Genomic DNA, 24,013 nt, shown 5'->3' with positions numbered 1-24,013 from the left:
TCTCTTGTTATTCCAGCCCGGAGCGAGGTCTCTGCAGCACCGTCTGCTCCGATCGATGGTGCTCTGGCAGCTGGGGAGGGAGCTGCTGCCGCTGCCCCATCTCCTCCGGGCCCATGCTTGGGGCTGATGGGTGCCCTGGAACAGTGCCCAGGAGCCGCAGGGCTCTGCAGAGGGACCCAGCCAAGGGCAGGAGCATCCTGCAGCCACGTGGCTGGGGCTGGCAAAGCTTTCCCTGCTCCTCCCTGAGCTGAATCCTTCCTCTTGTGGCTGAGCCAGGAGACTGAGCCCTGGGGCAGAGCCGCCATCCAGTACCCAGTGATTACCTGTGCCCTGGGGGCAGCCGCGCTGGATGCAGCAGCCTGCAGGGCTCGAGGTGCCTCCTGCACTGCGGGGGGTGCAGCTCTGCCTTTCACCCTGTGCTGTTTGAAAAGCCAGGAGGGGATCTCCCAACGGGGCCCCCTCTCTGACTCAGTTTATGCTGCAAAGTGAGGCTAACATTAGGCGTGTGTTCCCAGTCAGTATCTGCATAAACGCTTTGCTGAATGGGGGCCAATACGCCAGAACATCACCCATTTGGTTTGGGCTCATGGGCAGGGATTTTATGCGATTGAAGTCCTGCCAATTAAATCAGGTCACTCCAATCTCTCCTTTCTGCCTCTCTGGCTCTCTCACATGTTTGTGTCTGTTCTCCAGCCCACCGCCACAGGCAACTGCTCTGGGAACGAGCCAGAGCCCAGCTCTGCTCCTGAGCATGAAATGGGGATTCAATGGCCACTGTGGTGGGGGCATCCACAGAGCTCTGGCACTGCTGGAGGGGGCTGGGAAAAGCATTTCTGGGGAGAAAGTGCTGGAAAGCAAAGGGAAGCTGGGCTGGACCCACCCCAAATCCTGCTTGGTCAGAGCCCCACAGCCGTGCCTGACTGAGCCACCTCTCCCTGCACCACACTGGGTGCCGAGGTGGATGGGGTCTCCATCCCTCACCTCTCAAGGTGAGTCACAGGCAGCCAGGCCTTCAGATCTCTCCCTCTGAGACACAGCAAAGCAGGAGGCAGCTTTTCCCCAGTGTTTGTCAAGGTTAAGAGCCTCTGAGCACCCCTTTCCAGGGAAGGTGAACCAGGGGCAGCATGTCTGACCTAGGAACCCGGCCACCCCAAGGTGCTGCAATACCCATGGGGTATCTGTTCTGCCGGCTTGGGTGCACTGGGGACGGGGTAGGTGCGAAAGACCCCTGGGACCATGCTCAGCCAGATCTTTCCAAGTCAAATCGAGGCCTTTGAGTGCCAGTGGGGACCCACAAGCCCACCCTGCTGAGCCTCCCACTTCCCTCCAGACCATGCAGCATCGTGGAAGAGCAGCTTGTGGGGGGAGAACCCGAGGATGCGCTGCAGGCGCCGAGGGCTGCGAGCTCAGCCCTTGCCAGAGCTATTCCTCTCCGGAGCTCGGCAGCATCACCCCGAGGTGCCGGGGGCGCCCCTCGGGTGCTGGCAGAGCCGCAGGGGTTAAGGGCGCAGCCGGCAGGAGCGGATTCAGGTGGGAGGCTCGTTGTGGCGACAGGAGCCGAGCGAGGAGGAGGAGGAGGAGGAGGGCTGGGAAAGGGAGGGGAGGGGAGGAGGAAGAGGAGGGGGCAGCGTTTGCAGGCAGCGGCTGCAAAGGAGCCGGGCGAGGGGAGGGAGAGGTCTCTCTCCGCTGCCTCCGGAGCTGAGGGCAGCCGCAGGGGCGGCCTCCAGTCCCTTGCTCCCCACCACAAAGGGACAAGGACGGACCCCCCCCCACCACCCCCGCCTCGGGCACGTCCAGCGCACCCCGGCCCTTTGTCTGCCGGGGGGGGGCTCAGCGCGACCCAGATGTGCGGGCAGCTGAGGCCGATGCCAGCGGCGCCGGGGGACGGGAGGAGAGCCCAAGGGTAAGTGGGGCTGCAGCCCCAGTGAGCGCTGTTTGGGGGGCGGTGGTGACTTTGGGGGGGGCTCTGCGACACGGAGCCGCTGCTCGGCAGTTTGCGGGGTCGGGGTTTTGTTTGGGTTCATTTTCTCCTTCTCCTCCCAGAGGAAGGGAGTGAGAAATGGTGCGTGTGAGATGCAAGAGACGGGAAAGCGGGTACAAAGGGGAAATGAGCCCCGCAGCCTGCGCGCTCCGGGAGGGAGGCGGCCGGGGAGAGCGGGTTTCCTTTGGCATGGACGGGTGCGCGGTCCTGGAAACTCTTCTGGGATCGAGTCGATCCCCACCGAGGCACCGATGGGAACGTGGGGTGACCGTGACGATGCCGGAGGGGGGATTGAGAAGGAAGCGGCTGGGAGCAGCGCCGGGTGCTTTAACCCCTGCGGGGAAGTGTGGAAGGAGCAAAGTTGAGCGCAGAGAAGAGGCTGCGTTAAATAAACCAGCCTGGTCCTTCGGTCTTCCCCCGCCTCCGAAGGGTGATGGCAAAGCAAACCCCGGGGGCAGCCGTGTCGTTGTAATGTGCTGGTCCGGACCCCCAACCCTTCCCGACCCCTCCTCTATGCGTGCACCCACCTGCACCCCTGGAATCCCTCATCCCTCCGCTGTGGGTGCATGGCTGTGCCCTTGGGAGCGATGGGGATCAGGTCAGGGGCCCTGTGCACCCTTGTGCTGACCCAGTCTGGAAGGGTGCTCAGGGCTGGGGGACCCTATGGCTCTGTGTGTGGCTGTCCTCACCTCTCCCCGATGTTTGGGCAGGCACCGGCTCTCCTCACATCCTCTTGCTTCACTCCAGCGCCTGGAAAAGGGATCTGAGGGCTCTCTGCAATGCTCTTTGCCATCCAGGGCTTGTCCCGGCCTGGCAGTGAGAGCCCAGAGGGAAAAGGAAAAAGGGAAAGGGACCCTTGGAGCAGTGTTTCCCAGGAGGCTTTTGCTGGGAGTTGCAGGCAGATGCTGCTGTCAGCTTTGGGCATGAGGATCTTGTTCCTCAAGCCATGGTCTAGCAAGGCTGGGAGGTCAGAAACATGCACAGACGCTGCCTGTCTCGCCCACCTCGTGTTGCTGTGCCAGTGCTGAGCCAGGACCCAGCCTTGCCGTTGCTTTGGGAATGGGCATCCCTGCTCCCGCAGCACGGATGCGGGCAGAGCTCATAGCAAGGCTGAGAGACAAACATCTTGCTTCTGTCTCTCGAACCTGAGCGCGGTGCAGCCCTCGGGTGATGGGAATGCTTGCATGGGGGGCTCCATGTGCGCTGACTGCTCCCTGCCATGGGGCTTTACCTCTTGTGGGTGCTCATCAGTCCCTGGTTCATGTCTGGGATGTGGGGTGCTGTCACCCAGCTCCCACCCTGGCTCCCTGTGCCCTGGTCCTGCTGGCCCAGCCTCTCTGTTAGGTGCTGGCTCTCCTTTCCCCCTCTATAGGCATTAGGGGCTGGTCTGGCAGGTTGTGGCAGTGCAGGGCAGGGCTGAAGCCCACATCTGGGGTGAATCCCTGCTCCTCAGCCATTTTAAACCCCTTCCTTTGGGTGGGACCTTTCTCATCTTCTGCAGTGTAAAACCGGGAGCTCAGCATCAGCTGCCAGGGCTGAGCTGTGCCAACACCCATGGCAGAGCCTGCCAGCTCCCGCTGGTGCAGTGCAAGGGGGTGGTGGGTTAGGCAGGACCGGGAGCTAAACCCATCCCACAGTGCGAGGGGTGCTGGGACCCCAGGAATCCTCTTTCCCCACAGCGCTGCACATGAAGCTCTGTAATTGCCTCCGCAGGGAGCCGGGGCAGCCCCTCTGCTCAGTGCTTCAAAGGCGGTGCTGGGGAGGCTCCGGTTCCCAGCGGAGCTCCAGCAGCTCGCACCAGATGTGGTTGCTCCTGCTTTGAAGAGCAGCAGAGGGATCGGCCCTGCTCCTCGCTGGAGCTCATTGCTGCCATTTAGGGATGTGATCCTGAATTCCCTGGCTAGAACATAGGGATGGAGGAAGGTCCAGGGCTCGTTCCAGGGGGGTACCTGAAAGGTGGGGACTCCATCACCCCACCAGCACCAAACACAGGGAATGTGAGCACAGGGTTCTCTCACTTGTTTTATTCCCAGCAGATGATGAATCACCTAAACCACCTTCAGGGCTGGTGCTGGTGCTGGTGCTGGTCACTAAATGCCTCCTCCCTTCTGTCCTATCTGTCCTAAAAGCTGCCCATGGGATAGCATTCCTGTTGGCACATGGCTTATCTCCTAAAGAGCAGAGGTGCCAGCCCAGAGCCCCCGTGATCCCCTCTGTGCACACAGCATCTCACCACCACCCTCCCTTCTTTCTCTCACGTCCTTTTGGCCAGGAAACACCTTAAGGAGCTCTTTCACTGCCCTCCACCCAAGACAAACTGGGAGGCCCCCAGCACTGGGCCCTGGCTGCTCTCCCTCTGTTCTGCGTGGGTGGAGGGCACCCCTTGGCTCTGGTTTTCCTCCTGGAAATGGAACTGTTGTTTCCCTCCCCTGTGCTCTGCATCCAAAGCTGCGGCTCTGCCCATCCCTTGCTGGGGAGAGCCACCAGAGAGGGACTGGGAGCTGCTGCCGAGCTCAGTGCTGTCTGCTGCTTGCTGGGAGAAGAGCATCAGAAGAAACATAACGATTGGATGAGCTGAAAACTTCTCCTTGAGATGGGAGCCGGGCTCTGTCCGTACGGCCCCGCGCTGGGCTCTGCCTTTGAGCTCAGGCATTGGTTGCTGATGCTCTTGAGTTATGAACCCAGGACATCCCCTCTTTGCCCTTCTGCCCATGGCCCCCTCCGTCCATCCCCACACGTGTCCCTTCCAGCACCCCTCTGTGCTGGACCGGCTGAAATACCCGACTATTCCAGGACATCAGCCAGCTCATGGGTGGTGAGGGGTATGTGCAGGTTTAGTGGCTGTTGGCGGCAGAGAGTATTTTGTGATAAATATATTTGTAGTGGGTTTTGTAAGAGGCTGTTCCAGTGAGTGGGTTTTAGGAAGGCGATAAATGGCTGAGAAAACAGCTCTGCTTGCACCTCGGAGCAGGAGGGAGAGCCCCAGCACCTGCTGCCTTCCCCCTGCCATTACCCATTATGGTGGTGAGCACCTGGGGCTCTTGGCTGGGGGAAATGAGGTCCCACAAACGGGAGGGATGGGGGCACAAGAAACCCCCCTGCCCCTCGAAGCGGAGCCCTTGCGGTGGGTGCTCCCCAGGAGCTGTTTGCAAACACGCTGCGAGCAGGAATTCTGTGTCGGCTCCGCTTGGCGCATTAACACCGAATAACAAATAAAAACCGGGAAAACTGGGATCCGTTCCCAGACAATTCACAAAGGGCTTTAATTGGGACTTAAGTGGTGCCTAAGTCTGGTGCTGGCTCTGTGCACGGGGGGTGCTTTTCACCCAGGCAGGGAAAAGGGACAAACTTAGTCAATAAATTACTTGTGATAAATTATTCACTGGCTCTACTTGGAATTAATGGCAGCTCCCCCCTGCAGCAGCAAAGAGCGGCTCCAGTGGCTCCTGACCCCATCCAGGCTCCCATCAGCTTTCAGAGCCTATCCCAGGCGCAATCAGAAACCCCTATTTTGTGGCATTTATAACCAGCCATAAAACAAATCACTCCAAGATTAAACCCGTGTGTGAGGTCGGAGCTTTGTCCTTCCTGCTGGCCAAAGTGAGCCTGGCTTTGGGTTCTGGTTTTGCTGCTGGGTCCTCTGACACTTCCTGCTTGCTTGGACTGTAAAAGCCTTCATCAGCGAGGAATCTGTAACCAGCTACAGGGGGCTCCCATTTGACCCAGCCTTTCCCAAAGGCAGAGATCAGCCAGCTCCAGCTCCCTCCTTTGGGGATGGAAAGGAAGAAAGCATCTTTGCCCCAGAACCCAGGGAAGCTCATCCCTGCTCTGTCCTGTGTTCCAGCAGGACCCTGTGGCTACAGATTAAGTCTGGGAATACAGAGGGGGAAATGCAAAGAGGAAAAAACACCTGAAAAGGAAAAACTGGGGGTTTTCCCTATGTGTGTAACATAAAAATGAACCCATTTGGTGTGTTCTGGACCCAGCATTTCCACTGGGGGTTGGTCGGTTGTCATAGTAAGATTATCACATTTAATCAAACGGTTTGGTTGTTCAAACCACTGTTTGGCAGCACATAATCCCATCCTCTCCCTTGACTGGAAAAGCCCATTTGGACTGTGGACTCGTTGTCCCAAAGAGGATCTGCAGCGTTTGACCGGCTGCGCAAATCCCCGCGGTCCATCAGGAGCTGCATTTCCCAGTGGAGCTTTTTCTTCCCATGGAAAATCCTGCCGAGTCCTATTTCTGAGTCACCTTCCCAGCCTCCCACGTGCTGCCACAGTGCTGGGGCCGGGCACGTTGTCCCGGCGCTGCGCTGGCGCAGGGCTCTGTGCAGCCCCAGCTCGCCCGCACCAAGCTGCAGCCCATGGCTGCTCTGCTCCCCACCCTGCGGCAGGGCTCATCCCTGCACCAAGGAGCAGGTCCAGGGTGGGCTCCGTGGTGATGCTGCTGGCTTGGAGCACCGTGCCCGAGTCCTGCTCCGTGCTGGAAGCGCCGTTGTTCTTCCCTTCCCATGAAGCTATTGCTGGATAAGGCAGAAGGGTTTCAGTGATGCTCCAGCTTCACGGCTCTTGAATGCTGTTGACCTCCTCTGTGCTGGTTAAACCCTCTTGGGAAGCTGCAGACCCCCTTGTCCCCCCCTTCCCTGGCCACTGTTGCCCTCCCTGGGTCAGCAGCCCCAGGTTGTGCTTTGCTTTAGTTTCTGTTTCTAAGGGTGAGGAGCAGGGATGGGGCAGGGAAAGCAGCGTGAGGCCAAAGGCAGTGGTGGGTGTGCAGGGAAGGGGCGATGGGCTCTGGCCTCATGGGGCAGCCTCTCCCGGTGCATGGTGTGGGCTGATGCAGATGCTTGATGCCAGCTGGTTTTTCCCGCTGTCCTTGGTGCGGATGCTGTCCTCGGGCAGCACCTGGGAATAACTGCGGAGCCAGGAGGTTTCTAAAGGAGGCTCGGGCTGAGTCCTCCCTGTGCTGAGTCTCACTGAGGAGCAGCTCAGCATCCCACCAGCATGGCTGGAAGCACAACAGGGAAGTGGCACCTCAGACCCCGCCGATCGGGGGGTTCACACAACCCCTCTTGCTCCTCACAGGGCTGCTGTTCTGTGTTTCACTGGTTCCTGCTCCCTAAAAGCCATTCCTTCCCAGACCCCCCGGCCCTCCCTGGCCTTCCATCCGCCAAGCATGATTTAGCAAAGGGAAGCACCAAGGATGCTGTTCCCGAAGCTGGATGCATCACGGGCACACCCCACTCGCTGCTGAAGGCCCCCCACACACCCCACTGCACTGGGGCTCAGGCAGCCCCTCATCCCCCTCTTGCCCTCGGGGCAGCCAGGAATTGCCTCTCCCAGGCCCGCGCTGCTGCAGGACTGCCCCACGCTGCTGCTGGCTGCTCTCCGCAGCAGCCCGGGATGACTAAGAGGCAATGAGCCATCATCCCCATCGGAAGAGAGCTAATTCTGGGAGGAAGCGGGAAGAACGCTCCGGGGGGAGAGGCTGCGTGAATCCAAGACAAGTGGGTGACATTTCCGCCAGTCACGTGCAGCTGCGGGAGGGGGACACGCGTGGGGCCCTGATTCCGGCTGGTGGAGAGCAGCATCTCCTGCTCTGCCCCTGCTCGGAGCGCGCTTCATCCTGTGACAGGCGGCAAGGACAGGGACCACGCTTCCCTGTTGCACGGCAGCCCTGGGAACTGGGGGCTTTGGAATTAGCACGGGAAAGGGGAGCAAAGAGACTCGAGGGTCACTGCTTGGCTCAAAGCTCTGGCTCCAGCACAGCAATGCCAGGGTCTGGCTTGCCCCAGCTCATCACAGGCTTGGTCCTGCAGGGTAATTCCCTCCCCACCAGTAATTCCCTTCTCCCTCCCTCTGCCCCCGGGCTCCCAGCAGCCACTGAGATGGTTTTAATTAAGATAAATCCAAGTGGGGGTTGCCAGGAATGAACCCAATTCCTCACCCATGAAGGGTTCTTCCATCCCTTGGAGCAAGCTGCTCTAGTGCAACGTGTCCCTCCCCGTGGCAGGAGTTGGAACTGGATGAGCTTTAAGGTCCCTTCCAACCCAAACCATTCCATGTTTCATTCTGGGCAGGGACCTTTAGCAGCCACCAAGGGCCCTGAGCTTCACCTATGGGCAGTGGGACCCCAGTGCAGGAAACTTGGAGGTTTGAGGGCTGGGTGCTGGGTCCTTCCCAGGGGTGGGTGCAGGGAGGGATGTGCAGCCCCTCTGGCTCACGGTGCCGGAAGGACCATCATGGTTTGGGAGGAATAAACCATCCCCATCCCATTGTAAACCACCTCTGTGGTCTCTGCTGGTGCCAAAGCCCTGCTGCTCCTCAGGGAGGGGCTCAGCACCCCCAGGCCCCATAAGGGCAGTGCCGTGGAGCCATCCCAACTTCCCAAGCCCTTCCCAGCCAGGGGTTCTCTGGGCACACCCAGGGCTTTGCCTCCATCCCCACTGAGCGGCTCCATGCCTGAGGAGGGGGTGCAGCATCCCCAAAGCCGTGCCGGCAGTTGCTATGGCAACCGTACATTTTTCTTATGATTCCTAATGACTTATTGCCATTTGCACCAATCTCCAGTTCCTTTCTGACTGCTGGAGCTTGACTCCTCTCCCCTCAGCCCTAAGAGCAGGCACATCCCAAGCAGGGCCAGAGCCTGGGCTGGGCTGGGCTGGGCTGGGGGTGTCACTGTGGTGCCTCCGGCTTCAGGAGCAGCATCCCTGGTGCTTCCCAGGGAAGATGTCCCCTGGTGAAGACCTGGGTGAACCCCAGCACGGGGCCTTTTTGCCTTCACCCGAGGGCCAGGTCCTGGTTGTTGGCCCTGGGCTTTGGCCCTGGGCTTTCCTCTGTGAGTTGCACAGGAGAAAAGCATGGAGGGTAAACAGAGACCCAGGGGACAGAGCTACTGGCACGGCCAGGACCAGCGTCGTCCACCCCTTTACTGTCACCCATGTCCTCCTTCTGGCTGTCTAACACTGGGTTTGCAATTCCAGTTTAACCCTGAGCAGGGATCTGCGTGCACTGGAGCTCACATGGGAGCATGGGAAGTCCTGGGAGCTCTCGGGGTCAGTGTCAAGCTGCTGCAGCACAGGGGCTGCGGCCTGTCCCCCTTGCCTGATGGCTGTCACCAGCCTGGATCTGCTCTTGTCCTTGCTTTGTTACTGCTGGAGCTTCCCTCCTCTTCACCCTGTCCTGCAGGCACCAAGCTCGGCTGCTGGATGCAGCACAGGGAAGGGAGAACTGAGCTGTCCCTGGGCATCTGCCAGCCCAGAGGGGTTTGGTGGAATGTTAGGGCAGCTCTGGAGTCACCCTGGTGACAGAGCAGAGCTCCTCGGGATGCGGTCTGCAGTGGGAAGCAGGATGGGATCCCGGCCTCTGTAGGACAGGCTCAGCCCCTCCAGGGCATCCGCATCCACAGACACCATTGGGATGCTCTGTTGTGTCACTCCATGGGGTCCTCAAGCCCTCAGGAGGTGCTGTATAACCCCAGCCCGTTATCACAGCCACCTGGCCTAAGGAGGCCTGAACGTGTCAGCAGGATAACAGGGTGAGACCCCCTGCGCTTAGGAATTACCCTGACTTCACAGTGCTCAGTGCCCCCCTCATCCTGGGTTTTTCTTCTGCTGGAGACAAAGGGAGCAGGGCTGGGCTCCCCCCGTTGCTTGTGTGATGTGGCCTCGTTCTGCGCCCATCCCCTGCTGCTGCCGTCACCTGCCCATCACTTTGGTGGCACCAAGCCCTGCCTGTGCCCTTGCCCAGCGCAGCCACCAGTGAGTGTCCCTGCAGGATGCCCCAGGCCCTCTTCGCACTTTAAGCCATGAATGGACAGGAAAGATGGAGCTGAGCCCCCCAGTGCCGGTCCCTGGTTCCCCAGCGCTGTCTGTGCAGCGTTCCCTGCCTGCAGCAGGATTGCTGAGCTGGAGAAATACTGTTTCCAACAACAGGCACCCAATAACAGGAGAGATCCCACCACGGATTAGAGTTTAATTACACCCAGGAATTCATTCCCTTTCTAAAGCCTTGTTTAATAACCTGTTCCTCCCCACACCCCCCTGCTGAAGGAAGTGTAAAGAGCTGTGATTTATCCCTCTGAAGGGGCCAACATCTGAACACTGGGACGGCAAAATGTTTCTTCCTAGCATATTCCAGGGAGACATTCTGGAGCAGCTCCTGCCATCCCTGTGCTCCAGACCCAGCACCCTGGCTGCCGTGAGCCACCTTCCCCAGCGCTCCCATTGTCACACTGGGAGTCAGGGATTTTGCTCAGCAGCAGCACATTGATGTGCCATTTGTGGTCTCTGTCCCCTCTGCCTGTAGCCCTGGTTGACTTTATGGCTTGTCTGTGCCGCACCACGTGGGTACCAGAGCTCAAAATCCTTTGACATTGCCCAGAGCATCCCCACTCAGAGGCTGCTGCCCTTGGCCTTGGTGTGGGTAAATGAAGGGGGGAGGTTTTGGAGGCTGCTCTGCAAAAGAGCCAGTCTTAATGGCTGTGCTGGGGGGTATCCATCCTCCCTGTTTGCGAGTGGGTCTGCCAGGGAATGTCACCAGGGATGGTGCAGCATCTGGCCATTGGTCTGCCTGATTTAGGGCCCGAGATGCCCACAGGCTGGGATGGGGCCCAAGCCTTTGTGCTGGAGAGGATGAGAACCCCGGAGTGTCCAAGCAGGCAGGAGAAACACAAAGATGGACATGTTCCTCTGGGCTTTAACATCTTGAGACAGGAAGGCTCCAAGAGCCTGCTGCAGCTCCAGGCATGCTCCTTGTTTGTTTGATTGGAGAGATGAAGAAATGAATGGAAGAGATCTGAGCCTCCCTCTTCACCCGCAGCTCCTCTGCAGGATTGACTTTGCAGGGGGACTCAGTGTCCGGAGCTTCGGAGCTGTCTGCATCCTGGGATGAGCACATGGGAGGTGATTCCTTTGCAGCCCCTGTCCCAAATGGTTAACAAGGAGCCGTTTCCCTGCGGCGGCGGCGGCATTCCCTCCCACCGCAACAATCTGCGGGGTCTTTCCCTGTCTCTGCAGCGTACGACAGAGGGAAATGGTTTGTCATGGCAATATAGATCATCATTTCCTGGCGTGCACCTGTGTCTCCAGCACACACAGTGCTGCAAGGCACAAACACACAATTGCGGGGATTATGAGCTGCTATTGCTGTCATGTCGCAGCTCAACAGGCGTGTACAGCCACAGGAGCTACCACATCCCAGCCCCTGGCAGCCGCCTCGCTCCGTGCTCTGCGCCAACGGGAGCTGCTTGTGGCTCAAACCAGCCCGGGGATAAGGACCCCCTCCGGCTCCTGGGGACCCATCTGCAGGGACCGGAGCTGCAGCCGGTGGGAGATGCTGTAGAGCTGCATCGCTGGCTCTGTGGGATGCAGAGGGGCCGGGGGGGAGCAGGGGCAGCAGCAGGGCTGGGATGGTGGTACCGTGGTGGGGAACCAGGCTGAGATGTCCCCTGCTCCCACAGAGGCGCTCATGAACCTCGCAGCTAAGCAGCAACATGGGGAGATGGGGAAGGGGAAGGCCCCTCTGCTGGGCAGTGATGGAGAGGGGATCGCTGGGGACACATCACAGCAGATGAGATCCCGCGGGAGAGCCCCAGGACACGGTGCGAGCCTGGGCTCTGCAGCCCCCCGCAGAGCTGGTGCCCACACCGTGAGCACCGTGGCACGCAGGAGCCTGCCAGGAGCCCAGCGGGTGGGAAGCTGGAGCGAAGGCAGGAGCGGGAGGTCTCCGTTTCCGCTGAAACCTGGCACCTTCCCCCTCTCTGGCAGCCCCATTAGCAGCTATAAATACACCCGAGCGCTCACGACACCCTTTCCCGAGCGCCCTGGGGGTGAGAACCAAGAAGGATGCTCTGAAGGGGGAGGTTGATTGATGGGAGCTGGGCTTGACGCAGCGCGCTCGGGGCCGGATGGATGCCGGAGCCGCGGCGGCTGCAGCACTCACCAGCCCCAATGTGAAGGGAGGGGGTGCAGGCAAGGCCCCTGTGCCACCGTGCAGGGTGAGCACCATGGGTGCTGTGGAGGCAGCAGGTCCAGCGCTGCTGTGCCATAGAGCGGGGAGTAACACAGGGTGAGCCCAGTGAGGGGCTCTGGGGGTCGGGGAGCCCCTGGGCTGGTGATGCCCAGCAGTGCAGCCTGCATTCCTGACTGGAACTCCCCTTCCTCAGCAGGATCCAAAGCCAACCCACCTGGGACTTGAAATCATGAATTCCCCCGCTGTGCGCGCAGTCAGGTTCTGAAGAGAACAATTAACTGGTCACAAATTGTAATTGTCATCTCGCTTCTGATTTTAATTTGCCCTAATGAAGGCTAAGTGATTCCGTCTCGCTCTTCCTCCCCCAGCCCGCTGCCCTCGGGCATCCCCGCCTGCAGCAGGGCCCTCTCCCTGGGCTGCCGAGTGCTGGGGGAGGCCAAGGAAAGCCATTAATCCCTATTGAGGGCTGCTTGGTTTCAGATCTCGTGGCCAATAAAAGTTGTATTTAAGGGAATTGGCTGCCCGTGTCCATGCATTCTGGTTTGTCACAGCCCGCTTGCCTCTCGCGCTTGCCCTTTGAAGCAGAGGCTGTCATTTAATCCTCATCTAAACCAACGTGCTTTTGTTCCCCCTTCCCGGCTTTAACTCGCCGCTGCTTGTGTCTGCCTGCCCCCTGCTCCCCCCACCCCATCCCCACCTCCCCGGCGCATCCTCACCCGCAGCACCTTTTACCCCTCGCTGTGGTCTCTAATGAATTCACGGCCTCACCGAATTGCCTTTCACTTTAATACTTCATTGAGATTGAAGAAGGTGGTTGCTTGAATACCAAGCGGGGCTCTGGCGGAGATCAGGTCGGAAGCTGCCTGATGCCAGAGGAGCAAAACCGTCCAGGTTTGGTGAGCTTTGCATCGCCACCCCTCGACTCCCGAGCCTCCCTTCCCCTCTGCCTCAACAGGAAGCGGATGCAGGAGCTGTCACCGGGATACAGCAGCCCCAGGCGCTGGATCTGTTCACACATCGCATCCTCCACCCCCGAGAAGCCCGGCCCCGGCCACCTCCTGCTCTGCAGCTTCTGAGCGCAGGGCAAAGCGGCAGGGAGGGAGCAGGCGCTGCACCATGGTGTGCACAGCTCCCCCCTGCCGGCACCAAGGGCAGGGTAACTCTAACGGAAGCAAGAAGGAGAGGGCTCCTTCGCCCTGCTGGGGAGCCTGAGCCTCCTCTGGGGTGAAGCGCTGCAGCTCTGTAATAGCAGCAACTAAAGCTGCAGAAGGAACGGGGCGTTGGCAGGCGGTGACCCCCCGGACTGGAGCAGGAGTTCTGATAGCTTTGTTTTAAAGGGGAACGGACTTTCTGAGGCCCTTGGATGGACGGAAACCTGGGTTTAGAACTTCTCCAAACCCCATGGGTTTGAGTGGCCTCGAGCCCCACGCTGGGACATGGCTGCTGTGCTGCCTTACCCCATCCAAAGCAGCAGGCAGGGAGCAGAGAGCAGGAGCAGGGCACGTCCCTCCTGTGGTGCTGTCCCCGGAGCTGGATGCAGGACGGGGGGGGTCTCCCCTCCCTCCCGCTCGGGGGATGCAGCCCCGCATCCCCCCTCAGCTGCCCCAAGCAGCGGTGCCCTCCCGGCACAGGCAGCTCGGGGTCACCAGCGCTGCTCCCGCTGTCACCGGATGGGGACCGGCAGCTCCTGGAGCTGTCACCTGGGAGCAATCACGTAGTGATGGGGCCTCGTTAGGGCCAGGAGGAGCCCGTTAGAGCCTGTTTAATTGGGCGGGTCCTGTGCGGTGCTGAGTGATGGTGCTTGGCTGGGAGGGGGAGCGCTGTGCTCGTTAAGCCCCAGGTTAATCGCTGCAGGTGTTTTGCAGGCAGGGGGAGGGCTCGGCAGCTCGGGGGGAGCTGGGACTTCCCTCTGCTGTTCTTAGAGCTCTTCCCTGCAGTGGGTTCATTCTGGGGAGCCTTCGGGCTGTAAATCGGCACCTTCAGAGGAGCCTGGCCCCATCTTTGTCCCCTCAGCAGCGTCTGTTTGAGCTCTTCCCTCCCGTCCCTACCCTGCTTGGTGCAAGCACCCTGGAGGGGGCTGCAGAGGAGGCACGGGAAAGGTAAAGTCCTTTATTGTGCTCTGTGCTGTGCAGGGGAACACTTACTATGGTGGTGCTGCTGTGGGCTCCTGCTTGAAAATGGTTCTTGCCTTTCCCTTCTCTCTCAGTGCACAGGCACACACACGCCTGCAGCCTGTGTCGGCCTTATCCGGCTTTTTACAGCCCTTCTATACCCGTACTGACACATCTGAAAGCTGCTCTGAGAACAGCCCCTCTCCCTCCTCCTGCGCCGGAAAGGGATAAAGATCCACTCGGAGCTCAGTCATGCGGAGAGCAGCTTCTGTGCCTCTTTGGAAAGCAGGGTTCCGTCAGTTCCTTCCGAGACAAGGCGATGGCAGCTTGTCTGTGTCCTGTCCCCCCGCCTGCCCCTGCAGCTCAGGTACCCTGACTGCAGCAGCACCCCCCAGGATTCACCCACCGGCTGCGTGTGTGCTCCTGCCCCCCTCTGCCATGGGGGATGCTGCATCTCCAGGCTCTGGCTTGGGTCTGGAAGGGGAATCTAGGCTGTGCCTTAGCAAAGCTTTGCTTCTGGAGAGAGCCCACGGCCGCTTTCCCTCCCATCCTATGGACTCAGCCCTCACTGTGCCACGTTGTCCTGCTGCCAAGCTGGGAACCCTTCAGTAGGTGGGACAGGGGCAGCAAATGTTCCCAGTCCTCTTCCTGTTCCTATCTGGGGTTTATCGTTATTATTTCAGTTTAGCTCCCCTTTGAATGACAGCTCTCTCAAAACAGCTCATTTGGAAATGTCAGGTCCGCTCTTGCTAAGTCATCAGTCACTGTGATTGGTGCTGACAGATGCCCTGCAACAGTGCTGCGGTATCTAATACACTGAGCTGCAGTCCTTTGTAGTATCACATTAGTTTATTTATACAGCATGGCATGAAATCTCTCCTTTAGCAAAGGGGGAGGGAGGGGGTTTAACCCTTCCAGCGAGGTTTCCATCTCTGCGTGTTCCACGTGGGAAGCCAGGGTTTAGTGTGGCATTGCCATCACTTAAAGCTCCTCGGGTCACTGGAGTTGAAGCAACTGCACGATCCTGGACCATGGTTCTCTGTAGTAGCATTGGCCTGGTGAGAACGGCCACCGGACTTTGCTCCTCACTCATGCACTTGTGCACAAGTGGGATGTGCTGCATCCTGGCAGCCAGCATCCTGGGCTACTCCATTGCCTTCCCTCCACACCTGGGCCATATGGCAGGAGCAGGGGTGGTGCTTTAGGCTCCCCCTTACTTCCCTTGTATTTATGCAGTGCTTGGCCCCATGCAGACCATGGCTCCTTGGCACCCTGCCTCCTCTTGCTCTTGGGGAGCAGCCGTGGTCCCCAGGAGCAGGATGGCAAAGCCCACCCTGAGAGCTGCTTCCCTGCAGCCCCTCATCTGCATCACAGAGCCTTTGTTTGCTCTCATTAACGTGTATGGGAAGGGCCTGATGTGTGAAATAGCCTTGTTATTGGCTGGAATTGGCAGGGCCATCTGGGAATCACATCTGCTCCGCTCCCCAGGTCAGGGCTCTCCGCAGGAGCTTCTGTTGGTCTTGCTCAGTTTACAGCTTGCAGCGAGCGAAGGGCCTGGGCTCAGCCCATGGACGTGCTCCTGCAACCAGAAACCATGAGTGGGACGAGCCATGGTGTCACCCATGGGCGCCTCCATCCCTGCGGTGTCACCCGTGGGCGCCTCCATCCCTGCGGTGTCACCCATGGGCGCCTCCATCCCTGCGGTGTCACCCGTGGGCGCCTCCATCCCTGCGGTGTCACCCATGGGCGCCTCCATCCCTGCGGTGTCACCCATGGGCGCCTCCATCCCTGTGGTGTCACCCATGGGTGCCTCCATCCCTGCGGTCCCACCAGGTGAAGCAGGCAGAGATTTCTGCTAGAGCAGGGCTGGGGCTCCTGCCTCCAGGGGGGATTCCCTGCATTCCCCTGCCTGCAGGGCAGTTCTGAGCTATGGGAGCTGTTCCCTGAGTGTGGAGCAGCTCTGCAGGGCTGGGTTTTCCCCCTGCCACCAAGAGCAGTGCCCTCGCCCCTAGCATGGGCCGCGCTGAAAGGGTTTGGCTTGGAGAGCACCAGCAGAGCCCCTCTCCCACAGGGGACTTTGCACCGGGTTGTGCTCTCTGTGGCATTGACCTCGTTTGAATCTGCCCGGCTTTGGCACTGCTGCTTCGTGTCCCTGCTGCTGGCACCTGCCAGGATGCGGCTCTGGCCACCTCCATCCTGCCTTGAGATGCTCACAGTGCTGCATGTGTGGGTCGGGAACGTGGGGACCCCTCGGTGCAGCATTCCCTGTGCTTGCTCAGGGTCTGTGCTGGTGGAGGGAGCAGCCCGGTCCTGGGTGGCAGCTCCGTGGTGAGCTCATTAGGAAAGACCTGGAGGTGTTTTCCAGACACTTCAAGAGCTCACCTGAATTATTGAACACTGCTCTGCAGCCAGTGGGGAGGAGGAACCGGGAGAGCTCATTACTGGGCTGGGAATGGCTCTCAGCCACGGTGTGCTGGTGCCAGCACGGATCCCGCTGCTCTGCGCAAGGGAGATGTGTTCTGTGCCTGCGACCTGGGCTGCGTGGAGCTGAGCCTGGCCAGGAAGGGCCTAGGAGGTGGTGCCTGTGAGCTGGTGGTGGCTGCAGCGCTGGGAGGTGGGAATGGAGCACAGCAGATGAGGGTGTTGAATGGGTTTGGGATGCTTGGGGCATCCTGCCTTGCGGGGACCCCTCTGGGGGTGCTGGGGCTGGCACATGGAGCTCCCCACCCGCCTGACTGGGGCCTCACTGATCACAGACAGCGTTTTCTAAAGCCTCTGGGTGCTTAAGGAGGCAAACGCCGTTTGAAGCCCTGCACTAAGCTCTCGAAGGCTCAGCAATGGCTTTTACAGCTGAAGAGCTCTAAATTAGCTGCTCCCACTCAGGAAGGAGATCCTGGAGATAGCTCTGGGAGCAGTGGCTCGGTCGGGAAGGGCACTCGGCAGGCGGGGGATGATCAGGGGATAGATAAAGCAGCGGAGCAAAGGCAGTGATGGGAGCAGAGCCTGCAGGCTCTCCTGCCATGGTCTGGGGGTCACAGGGGGAGCTGGCTCCCGCCCCAGCACAGTCCCTGCCACTGTGCGCAGCCACAGTCCCAGCACTGCTCCTCAGTGGGAGCCTGTGGCACCAACTGCTGCTGCCAGGGAGGGAGGGAAGGGAAGGGGCAGGGAAGAAGAGGAGGAGCAGGGAAGGGGCCTGGGGATGAGCCCCATGAGGAATAAACCTCCAGGAAGCCTCAACTCCACTGTGGGAGCTTGGTTCTGGAGAAGCTGCTCCGCAGGGACCCCAGCTCCTTCCTGAGCATCCCTGACCACAGGGCACCCGGTGTCCCAGCAGGATGGGACTGTGCTTACTCCTAGGCAATGAGTATGGGACAAAAAGCAGCTGCAGGGCAGTCTGTGAGTGAGCAAAGCCAAATCCTGCATATTCCAGGCTGGAGGCTGTGCTGGAAGATGGCAGGAGCATCTCTGGGAAGCCATAGGAACCTGTGGGAGCATTTTGGAGGCAGGCAGAGCCACTGCAACACTTCCAAAGCCTGGAAGCAGCAGAAGAGCAACAACAGGCTTATTTCCCAGCCTTCCTCATTAAAACCCATCCGAAGGGAGGGAGAGCAGCATCCAGATAAGAAGCTCCTGCGTGAAGCTCTGGCAGATGGGCTCGATAGCGAGGTGCAGGCAGCAGGTTGCTTTGCATGCTCCCAGCAGCTCTTTATCTCCTGGCTGCCTCCTCGACAAGCAGAAATGATGCTCTCACTGTCCCTGCCAGCAGAGCTGCAGGAGGAGGCCACAGGCAGCATCCCTGGGTCTCCGTGCAGGGGTTCCCCATGCTCCACGCTGGTTTGCTTTAACCGAGGGGAAGCTGCAGGAAGGGCGCAGCCTCCCTCGTTGGAAGCAGGCAGCAGACCCGTGCAGTGCATCCGGATCTAGTGAACGGCCTCAAACAGACAAAGTTCTCCCCTTGCAGGCGCTGAATGAAGCTGCCTGGCGCTGTGTGTGGCCGCAGCACGCCCGGGGTGCGGAGCAGGGTGTTGCCATGGTGCGGGGCTGCGCTGGAGCATACAGATGAGGGATGCTGCTGGGTGCCGGGGGAGCCGTTGCCACGTTACGGGCGGGATTCGGTGTCTCTCCTTTATGTTGGGCTGGTTCCTGGTGTGTGACGCGGGGGCAGAGCTCCCGGTGTCGGGATCTTTGCTCCGAGCAGAGGAAACGCTTTTCCACCCGGGTGCTTTGGAGGTGCTTGCATAGAGATAGGAGCAACTGGGAAACATCCCAGGGCCCTTTCATCAGCGTGAAGCGCGGGAGGTGTTTGGCTTCCAAATCCAACAGGCACCTGCTTTGCCATTGCCTTGCATTGCAGATGTGTGAGGGCTTGGGAAGAGCAAGCCTGAACTGTTTTGCCACAGTCCCAGCATGGATCTGAGAGGGCGATGAGCCCAGAAACCCTGACCCACAGGTTACCCTGCCCATCAGCAGCAGGAGGAAATTAAAGCCCAGGGCTCAGCCAAGCCTCCACTAAGGCCTTCAGCTGCACTGAACCCTCTGGTGTTCCAGGATGTATGTGAGTGAATGATCCCTCATGGGGATGAGAATGGCTTTACCCTACCATAACTGTACTCGGAGATCTAGATCAGGCTGGCTGGATCCTGCCCTGTGGTGAGGAGGCAGTGATGGGGATCCAGGGACTGGCATTGATGGGGACCAGGATTTAATGCAGCATCTCCCTCCAGATAGATGATGTAGGAGTGTTTCTGGTAACAGCAGCGCACCCTATTTTTAACTTTTACAAGTAATTGATACAGAACTCTATGTAATTCCTGCTTTTATCATCTATAAAAGTGAAGCTTTTACACAAAGGCTTAAATGGGGGAGATGTGACCTCAGCCTGGGGACAAACCTTGCTATGTGCCATCACAGAAGGTCCTGATCTAAGAGCAGCCAGGGCTGAGAGGTGAGATGGGGGCATGGTGGGGCTGTGCTGCTTGGCCTTGTTGTGCAGAGGGGCTGCACTGGCAGCGTGCCCAGGTCACCCTCATCCTCCCATCCCGGGATCCTGCTCTTCCTCCTCCTCCTGCGGGCTGGGGCAGACCCGAGCTGCGCCATCCGGGACCAGCCTCAAGGGGGGGGGTTCCCTCAGCATCCCCGCAGCCGCCGCTCCCCGGCCGCCTGCGGTTACTGGGCCGGTGACGGAGGGAGAGAGGCCACGGGTGAGAGCTCCAAGCCCAGGGCTCCTTCCGCCGGGGGATTTATCTCCGGGCTCCCTTCAGCAGTCCTGCGGATAAAAGACTCTTCCCTTCCTTCCCTTCCATCAGTTCTCATTCTCGGTGCTTCTCGAGTTGTGTTTTTCCTTATATACCCTTTCCTTGGGTTTCTGCTGACTGCCTGCAGCTGCACACCCCCTCTCTCCCGTGCTCCCCATCTCATCTCCATCTCCTGGTGGGCTCTGTCCCATTCCTTCTCACCTCTGCTCCTCTTTCTTTACCTCCTTGTAGCACTTTCATTCCCCCTTGTTCCTTCACCTTCCATATTTCTCCACTGTCTCCCCCTCTCCATCCCTGAGCACACCTCTCTGGGATGGAAAGAGATTCCCCATCAGCGAGTGACACCACAGATGGTATCACGGCAAATTCAGGCTGGTGCCACACAGAACCTGGCCCTGGCCACTTTGTGCCTCATTTCCCCAGGTAAAACCCTCACCAGAGGCACACTGGGGCTCCAGCACCTTTGCAATCTCACTTGGCAGCGAGCTGCATGGAAAGGAGATGGGAGAAATCCAGGCTTGGGGGTAGAAGTCACAGAAATGCCCTGGGGAGGTGAAGGGATTGGGCACATGCTGGGAAGAGCCAAGTCACATCCCTGGGGTGGGGCTCAGGGGATGGAAAGGCATCAGGGGGTATTTTCCACCTCCCCCTGTGCTGGGGCACCCCTGGGAATGTTCCAACGCCCCCCGGAGCTGTATTTTCGGTACAAAACAGCAGGAGAGCAGAACCTCACCCATCTCCTGCTGTCAGCGAGCCCACGCAAGGAGGAGCCCGGAAAAGCAGCCGGGGGCTGGAGGGGCGCTGGGGCGTGGGAGCTCTCCAGAGCCCAGACAGGGTGTCCTGGGCCCACCTCACCCCAGCAGCCCTCCCGCTCTGCCCCTGCCTCCTCCTGGCTGCTCCAAGGCTCCCGTTACCCCCGGCAGCGGCTCTGTGCTGGGGAGGAGCTGCCCCCGCTCACCCTCACTGCCCCAGCCCGTGGCTCTCTGCATTAGCCCCAGATCTCAGTCCCGCTCTTCCCTGCCTTGCTCTGAGGCTGTCTGGGGAGAAACCAAGGGTTGGGGGGGTCAGCTCCATCCCTCCTGAGGTCTGTCCTGCCTGTACCCTGCACCACCGGGCTGGGAACAAGGCTGGGCTCTTCCTCACAGCCCTGAGGAAACAAACCCCCACGTTCCTCTGTGCTACTGTCCTGGGGAGGAAAGATCCCATAACACTGTATGGCCGGGGGACTGACACTCACAGTCACTTACAGAGAAAGCTGCGGGTCCATCAGGAGGACGCAGGAATCAATAGAGCCTTCCCCTGCTTTAACGCTGTTTCTCCAGGAGATGCTTTAGAAGCCGATGCCCTCGCAGCAGGGGATGTGCGGGATCGATCCTGGCGCGAGGCGCGGATGAGGCGGTGCTGAAGAACCTTTGGTTGGAAGCACTTTGCAGGGAGAGCAAGAGGGGATGAAACAGAGCTGCCGGGGGGAGCGTTCCTTCCCCATCCCGGCTGGGTCTGATGCTTTCCTTCCGGCTGGGGGGAGTCTTTTAAGCTGGGAGAAGCTTTGGGGCTTGGTTAACCCCCAAACACGGGGGGGTTAAGAGGCTTCTCCATTTCCCAGGAGCTTCGAGTGAGCCCAATCAGTTTCCTGCTCCCAGGAAACTGCCCCCACCTTGGGCCAGTGCTTTAGAAGGATCTGGGGGGCTTTATCCTGGGGGGTTTGGGGTGGTTGCCTTGGGTGCTGTGGCTCCACCATGCAGGGTCTGTGCTTGCTCACGTGCTGGTGGCCTTGGGCAGGGCATCTGTGGGCTGGTTGCACTCAAAGCCTCGGGGATGGGAGGGCATGGTCAATGCCATGGGTATGAAACGGATCGGGTGGAGGTGTTGGTCTGCGTTGAGGCTGGGCTGGGTGCTGGGGGGGCTTTGCCACACGCATGAGGTCTCCTCTAACACGATTTGTTGTGGGGCCTCTTTCAGGAATGACCTCGAGGAGGAGCCCAACGGATGCAGCCGGCTGCAAAAATGAACCATTTGGGGAGGAAGAGGAGGCGAAGCTCTGAGTGAAGGCTCCAGCCCTGGTTGTGATGTGCTCTGGGTGGGGTGGGCCAGGCCGGGCACCCGGCAGCAGGGGCTGATCCTGCCAGGGGCTCGCATGGAGCATCCCCTCCCGTGGATGCTGCTCCCACGCTGCTGCTGCCCCATGCCCCGCTCCGGCGCTGCCCTGTGAGCGCTCCTGCCCACAGGGAGCTGGTCCCGCCAGCCAAACATGAGACGCTTCCCAAGCAGCTCGCTCCTGCTCTGCGTGGTGGCCGCCGCCGCCGCCGCCATCCCCATCGTGCCCTGGAAGGTGAAATGCCCCCCGCAGTGCGTGTGCCAGATCAGGCCCTGGTACACCCCCCGCTCCGTGTACCGCGAGGCTGCCACCGTGGACTGCAATGACCTCTTCATCCCCGCCGTGCCCCAGGACCTGCCCGAGGGCACCCAGACCCTGCTCCTGCAGAGCAACAACATCGCCAGGCTGGAGCAGGGCGAGCTGGGCTACCTGCGGAACCTCTCGGAGCTGGACCTCTCGCAGAACAGCTTCTCCGACGTGCGGGACTTCGGCCTCCGGAGCATGCCCCAGCTGCTCAGCCTGCACCTGGAGGAGAACCGGCTCTCCCAGCTGCCCGACGGCAGCTTCCCGGGGCTGGGCAACCTGCAGGAGCTTTACCTGAACCACAACCAGCTCCGCAGCATCGCGCCCCGCGCCTTCGCCGGGCTCGGCAGCCTCCTGCGCCTCCACCTCAACTCCAACCTGCTGCGGGCGGTCGACAGCCGCTGGTTCCAGACGCTGCCCAGCCTGGAGATCCTCATGATCGGAGGGAACAGGGTGGATGCGATCCTGGATATGAACTTCAGGCCCTTGGCCAACCTGCGGAGCCTGGTTTTGGCCGGGATGAACCTGAGGGAGATCTCGGACTATGCGCTGGAGGGGCTGCGGAGCCTCGAGAGCCTCTCCTTCTATGACAACAAGCTGGTGGACGTCCCCAAGCGGGCGCTGCAGCAAGTTCCTGGCCTCAAGTTCCTGGATCTGAACAAAAACCCATTGCAGAGGGTCAAGCAAAGCGACTTCACGAACATGCTGCACCTCAAGGAGCTGGGGCTCAACAACATGGAGGAGCTGGTGTCCATAGACCAGTTTGCCTTGATCAACCTCCCTGAGCTGACCAAGCTGGATGTGACCAACAACCCCAAGCTGTCCTTCATCCACCCCAACGCGTTCCACCACCTTCCCCAGCTGGAAACCCTCATGCTCAACAACAACGCCCTAAGTGCCTTGCATAAGCAGACGGTGGAGTCCCTGCCCAACCTGCAGGAGATCAGCATCCACAGCAACCCCATCCGCTGCGACTGTGTCATCCGCTGGGTCAACAGCACGGAAAACCACATCCGCTTCATCGAGCCCCAGTCCACGCTGTGCGCGGAGCCCCTGGACCTCAAGCGCAGGCACATCCGGGACGTGCCCTTCCGGGAGATGACGGACCAGTGCCTGCCGCTCATCTCCACCAAGAGCTTCCCCTCGCGCCTGGAGGCGGCCGACGGTGACAACATCTCCCTGCATTGCCGAGCTCTGGCAGAGCCCGACCCGGAGATCTACTGGGTCACCCCTTCGGGGGTGAAGCTGATGCCCTACATGGAAGAGGGGCGGCACCGGGTGCATCCTGAGGGCACGCTGGAGATCCGCGGGATCTCGGCTCGCGAGGCCGGGCTCTACACGTGCGTGGCTCAGAACCTGGTCGGGGCAGACATCAAGAGCATCAGCATCACGGTGAACCACTCCTTCCCACTCAGCGAGGACAGCCTGGAGTTGGTGGTGGTGGACGTCCAGGCCTACCACGTCCTGGTTGCTTGGAAGCCGCATCTCAACACCGTCTCCTCCAACCTCACCTGGTCCAGCTTCTCGCTTAGCTCCAGCCTGGACATGACCAACGTGGCGCGGATCCCCATGGGCACCCACACGTACAACATCACCCGGCTCCACCAGGACACCGAGTACTGGGCTTGCCTCCACGTGGCCTTTGTAGACTTGCAGACCAAGGTGGCTTGTGTGAGCGCCAGGACTAAGGAGGCTGCCCCACGCTACCTGCTCCTGGGGGGCAGGCGGAGCATCCTGATGGTGCTGGTCCTCTGCCTCCTGCTCCTCGCCGCCGGCCTCGTGGCTCGCTATGGCACCGGGGCAGCGCCGCAGGGGGCCATGGCCATGCGTGTGGTCTACCCCCCCTTCAGCCAGCCCTGGGCTCGGGGGCAGCGCGGGGGGCAGCTCCTGGCTGTGGAGGTGCAGGCAGCCCCCCCGGACTGCTGAGGGCTGCTGTGGGGCTGCTGTGGGGCTGGGGGGGGGCTGGGAAGGGGCTGGGGGGGGGTGTTGGGCAGGGAGGGAGAAACTATTTTTTACCAAAACCGCCTGAACTGAACAAACCCCCCGGGGATTCCATGGATGTGACCGGGGGTCGGTGGGGGAGCAGCGGCGCTGCCCATAGGGCTGGCACTGCCGCCTCGGGGTCCTGGTGGGATCCGGATCCCTGTGCAGGGTCTGGATCTGGGCACGGCTCCGGAGCAGCCGGGAGGGCTCAGCGGGGCCCCGGGGGACCATGCCCTGAGCGGTCAAAGAGCCATACAGGTGATCAGAGGATCACCCCTTCCGTCCCATGTCCCCTGGCACCACGGACACTGCAG

At 60.2% G+C, this 24,013-nt stretch overlaps 1 protein-coding gene across 1 annotated transcript; it reads left to right on the top strand.

Annotated features, from left to right (window-relative positions):
- The first annotated feature begins 1,623 nt into the window (after window positions 1–1,623).
- On the top strand, window positions 1,624–23,687 carry LRRN2 (leucine rich repeat neuronal 2). The gene is made up of 2 exons (XM_061362791.1): window positions 1,624–1,903; window positions 21,278–23,687. The coding sequence occupies exon 2, from the start codon at window positions 21,567–21,569 to the stop codon at window positions 23,640–23,642; it is 2,076 nt and encodes a 691-aa protein (XP_061218775.1). The 5' UTR covers window positions 1,624–1,903; window positions 21,278–21,566; the 3' UTR covers window positions 23,643–23,687.
- The last annotated feature ends 326 nt before the right edge of the window (window positions 23,688–24,013 follow it).

Source organism: Neopsephotus bourkii, unplaced genomic scaffold (genome assembly GCF_033783945.1).
Source record: "Neopsephotus bourkii isolate Nb327-2 ecotype Australia unplaced genomic scaffold, CSIRO-AGI_Nbou_v1 NB_1139, whole genome shotgun sequence".
NCBI lineage: Eukaryota > Metazoa > Chordata > Aves > Psittaciformes > Psittacidae > Neopsephotus > Neopsephotus bourkii.
This window is presented reverse-complemented; position numbering and strand designations above follow the sequence as displayed.

Bases quoted from the DNA above. Each gene is read 5' to 3' on its own strand.
- LRRN2 (XM_061362791.1), top strand. From the start codon at position 21,567: ATGAGACGCTTCCCAAGCAGCTCGCTCCTGCTCTGCGTGGTGGCCGCC.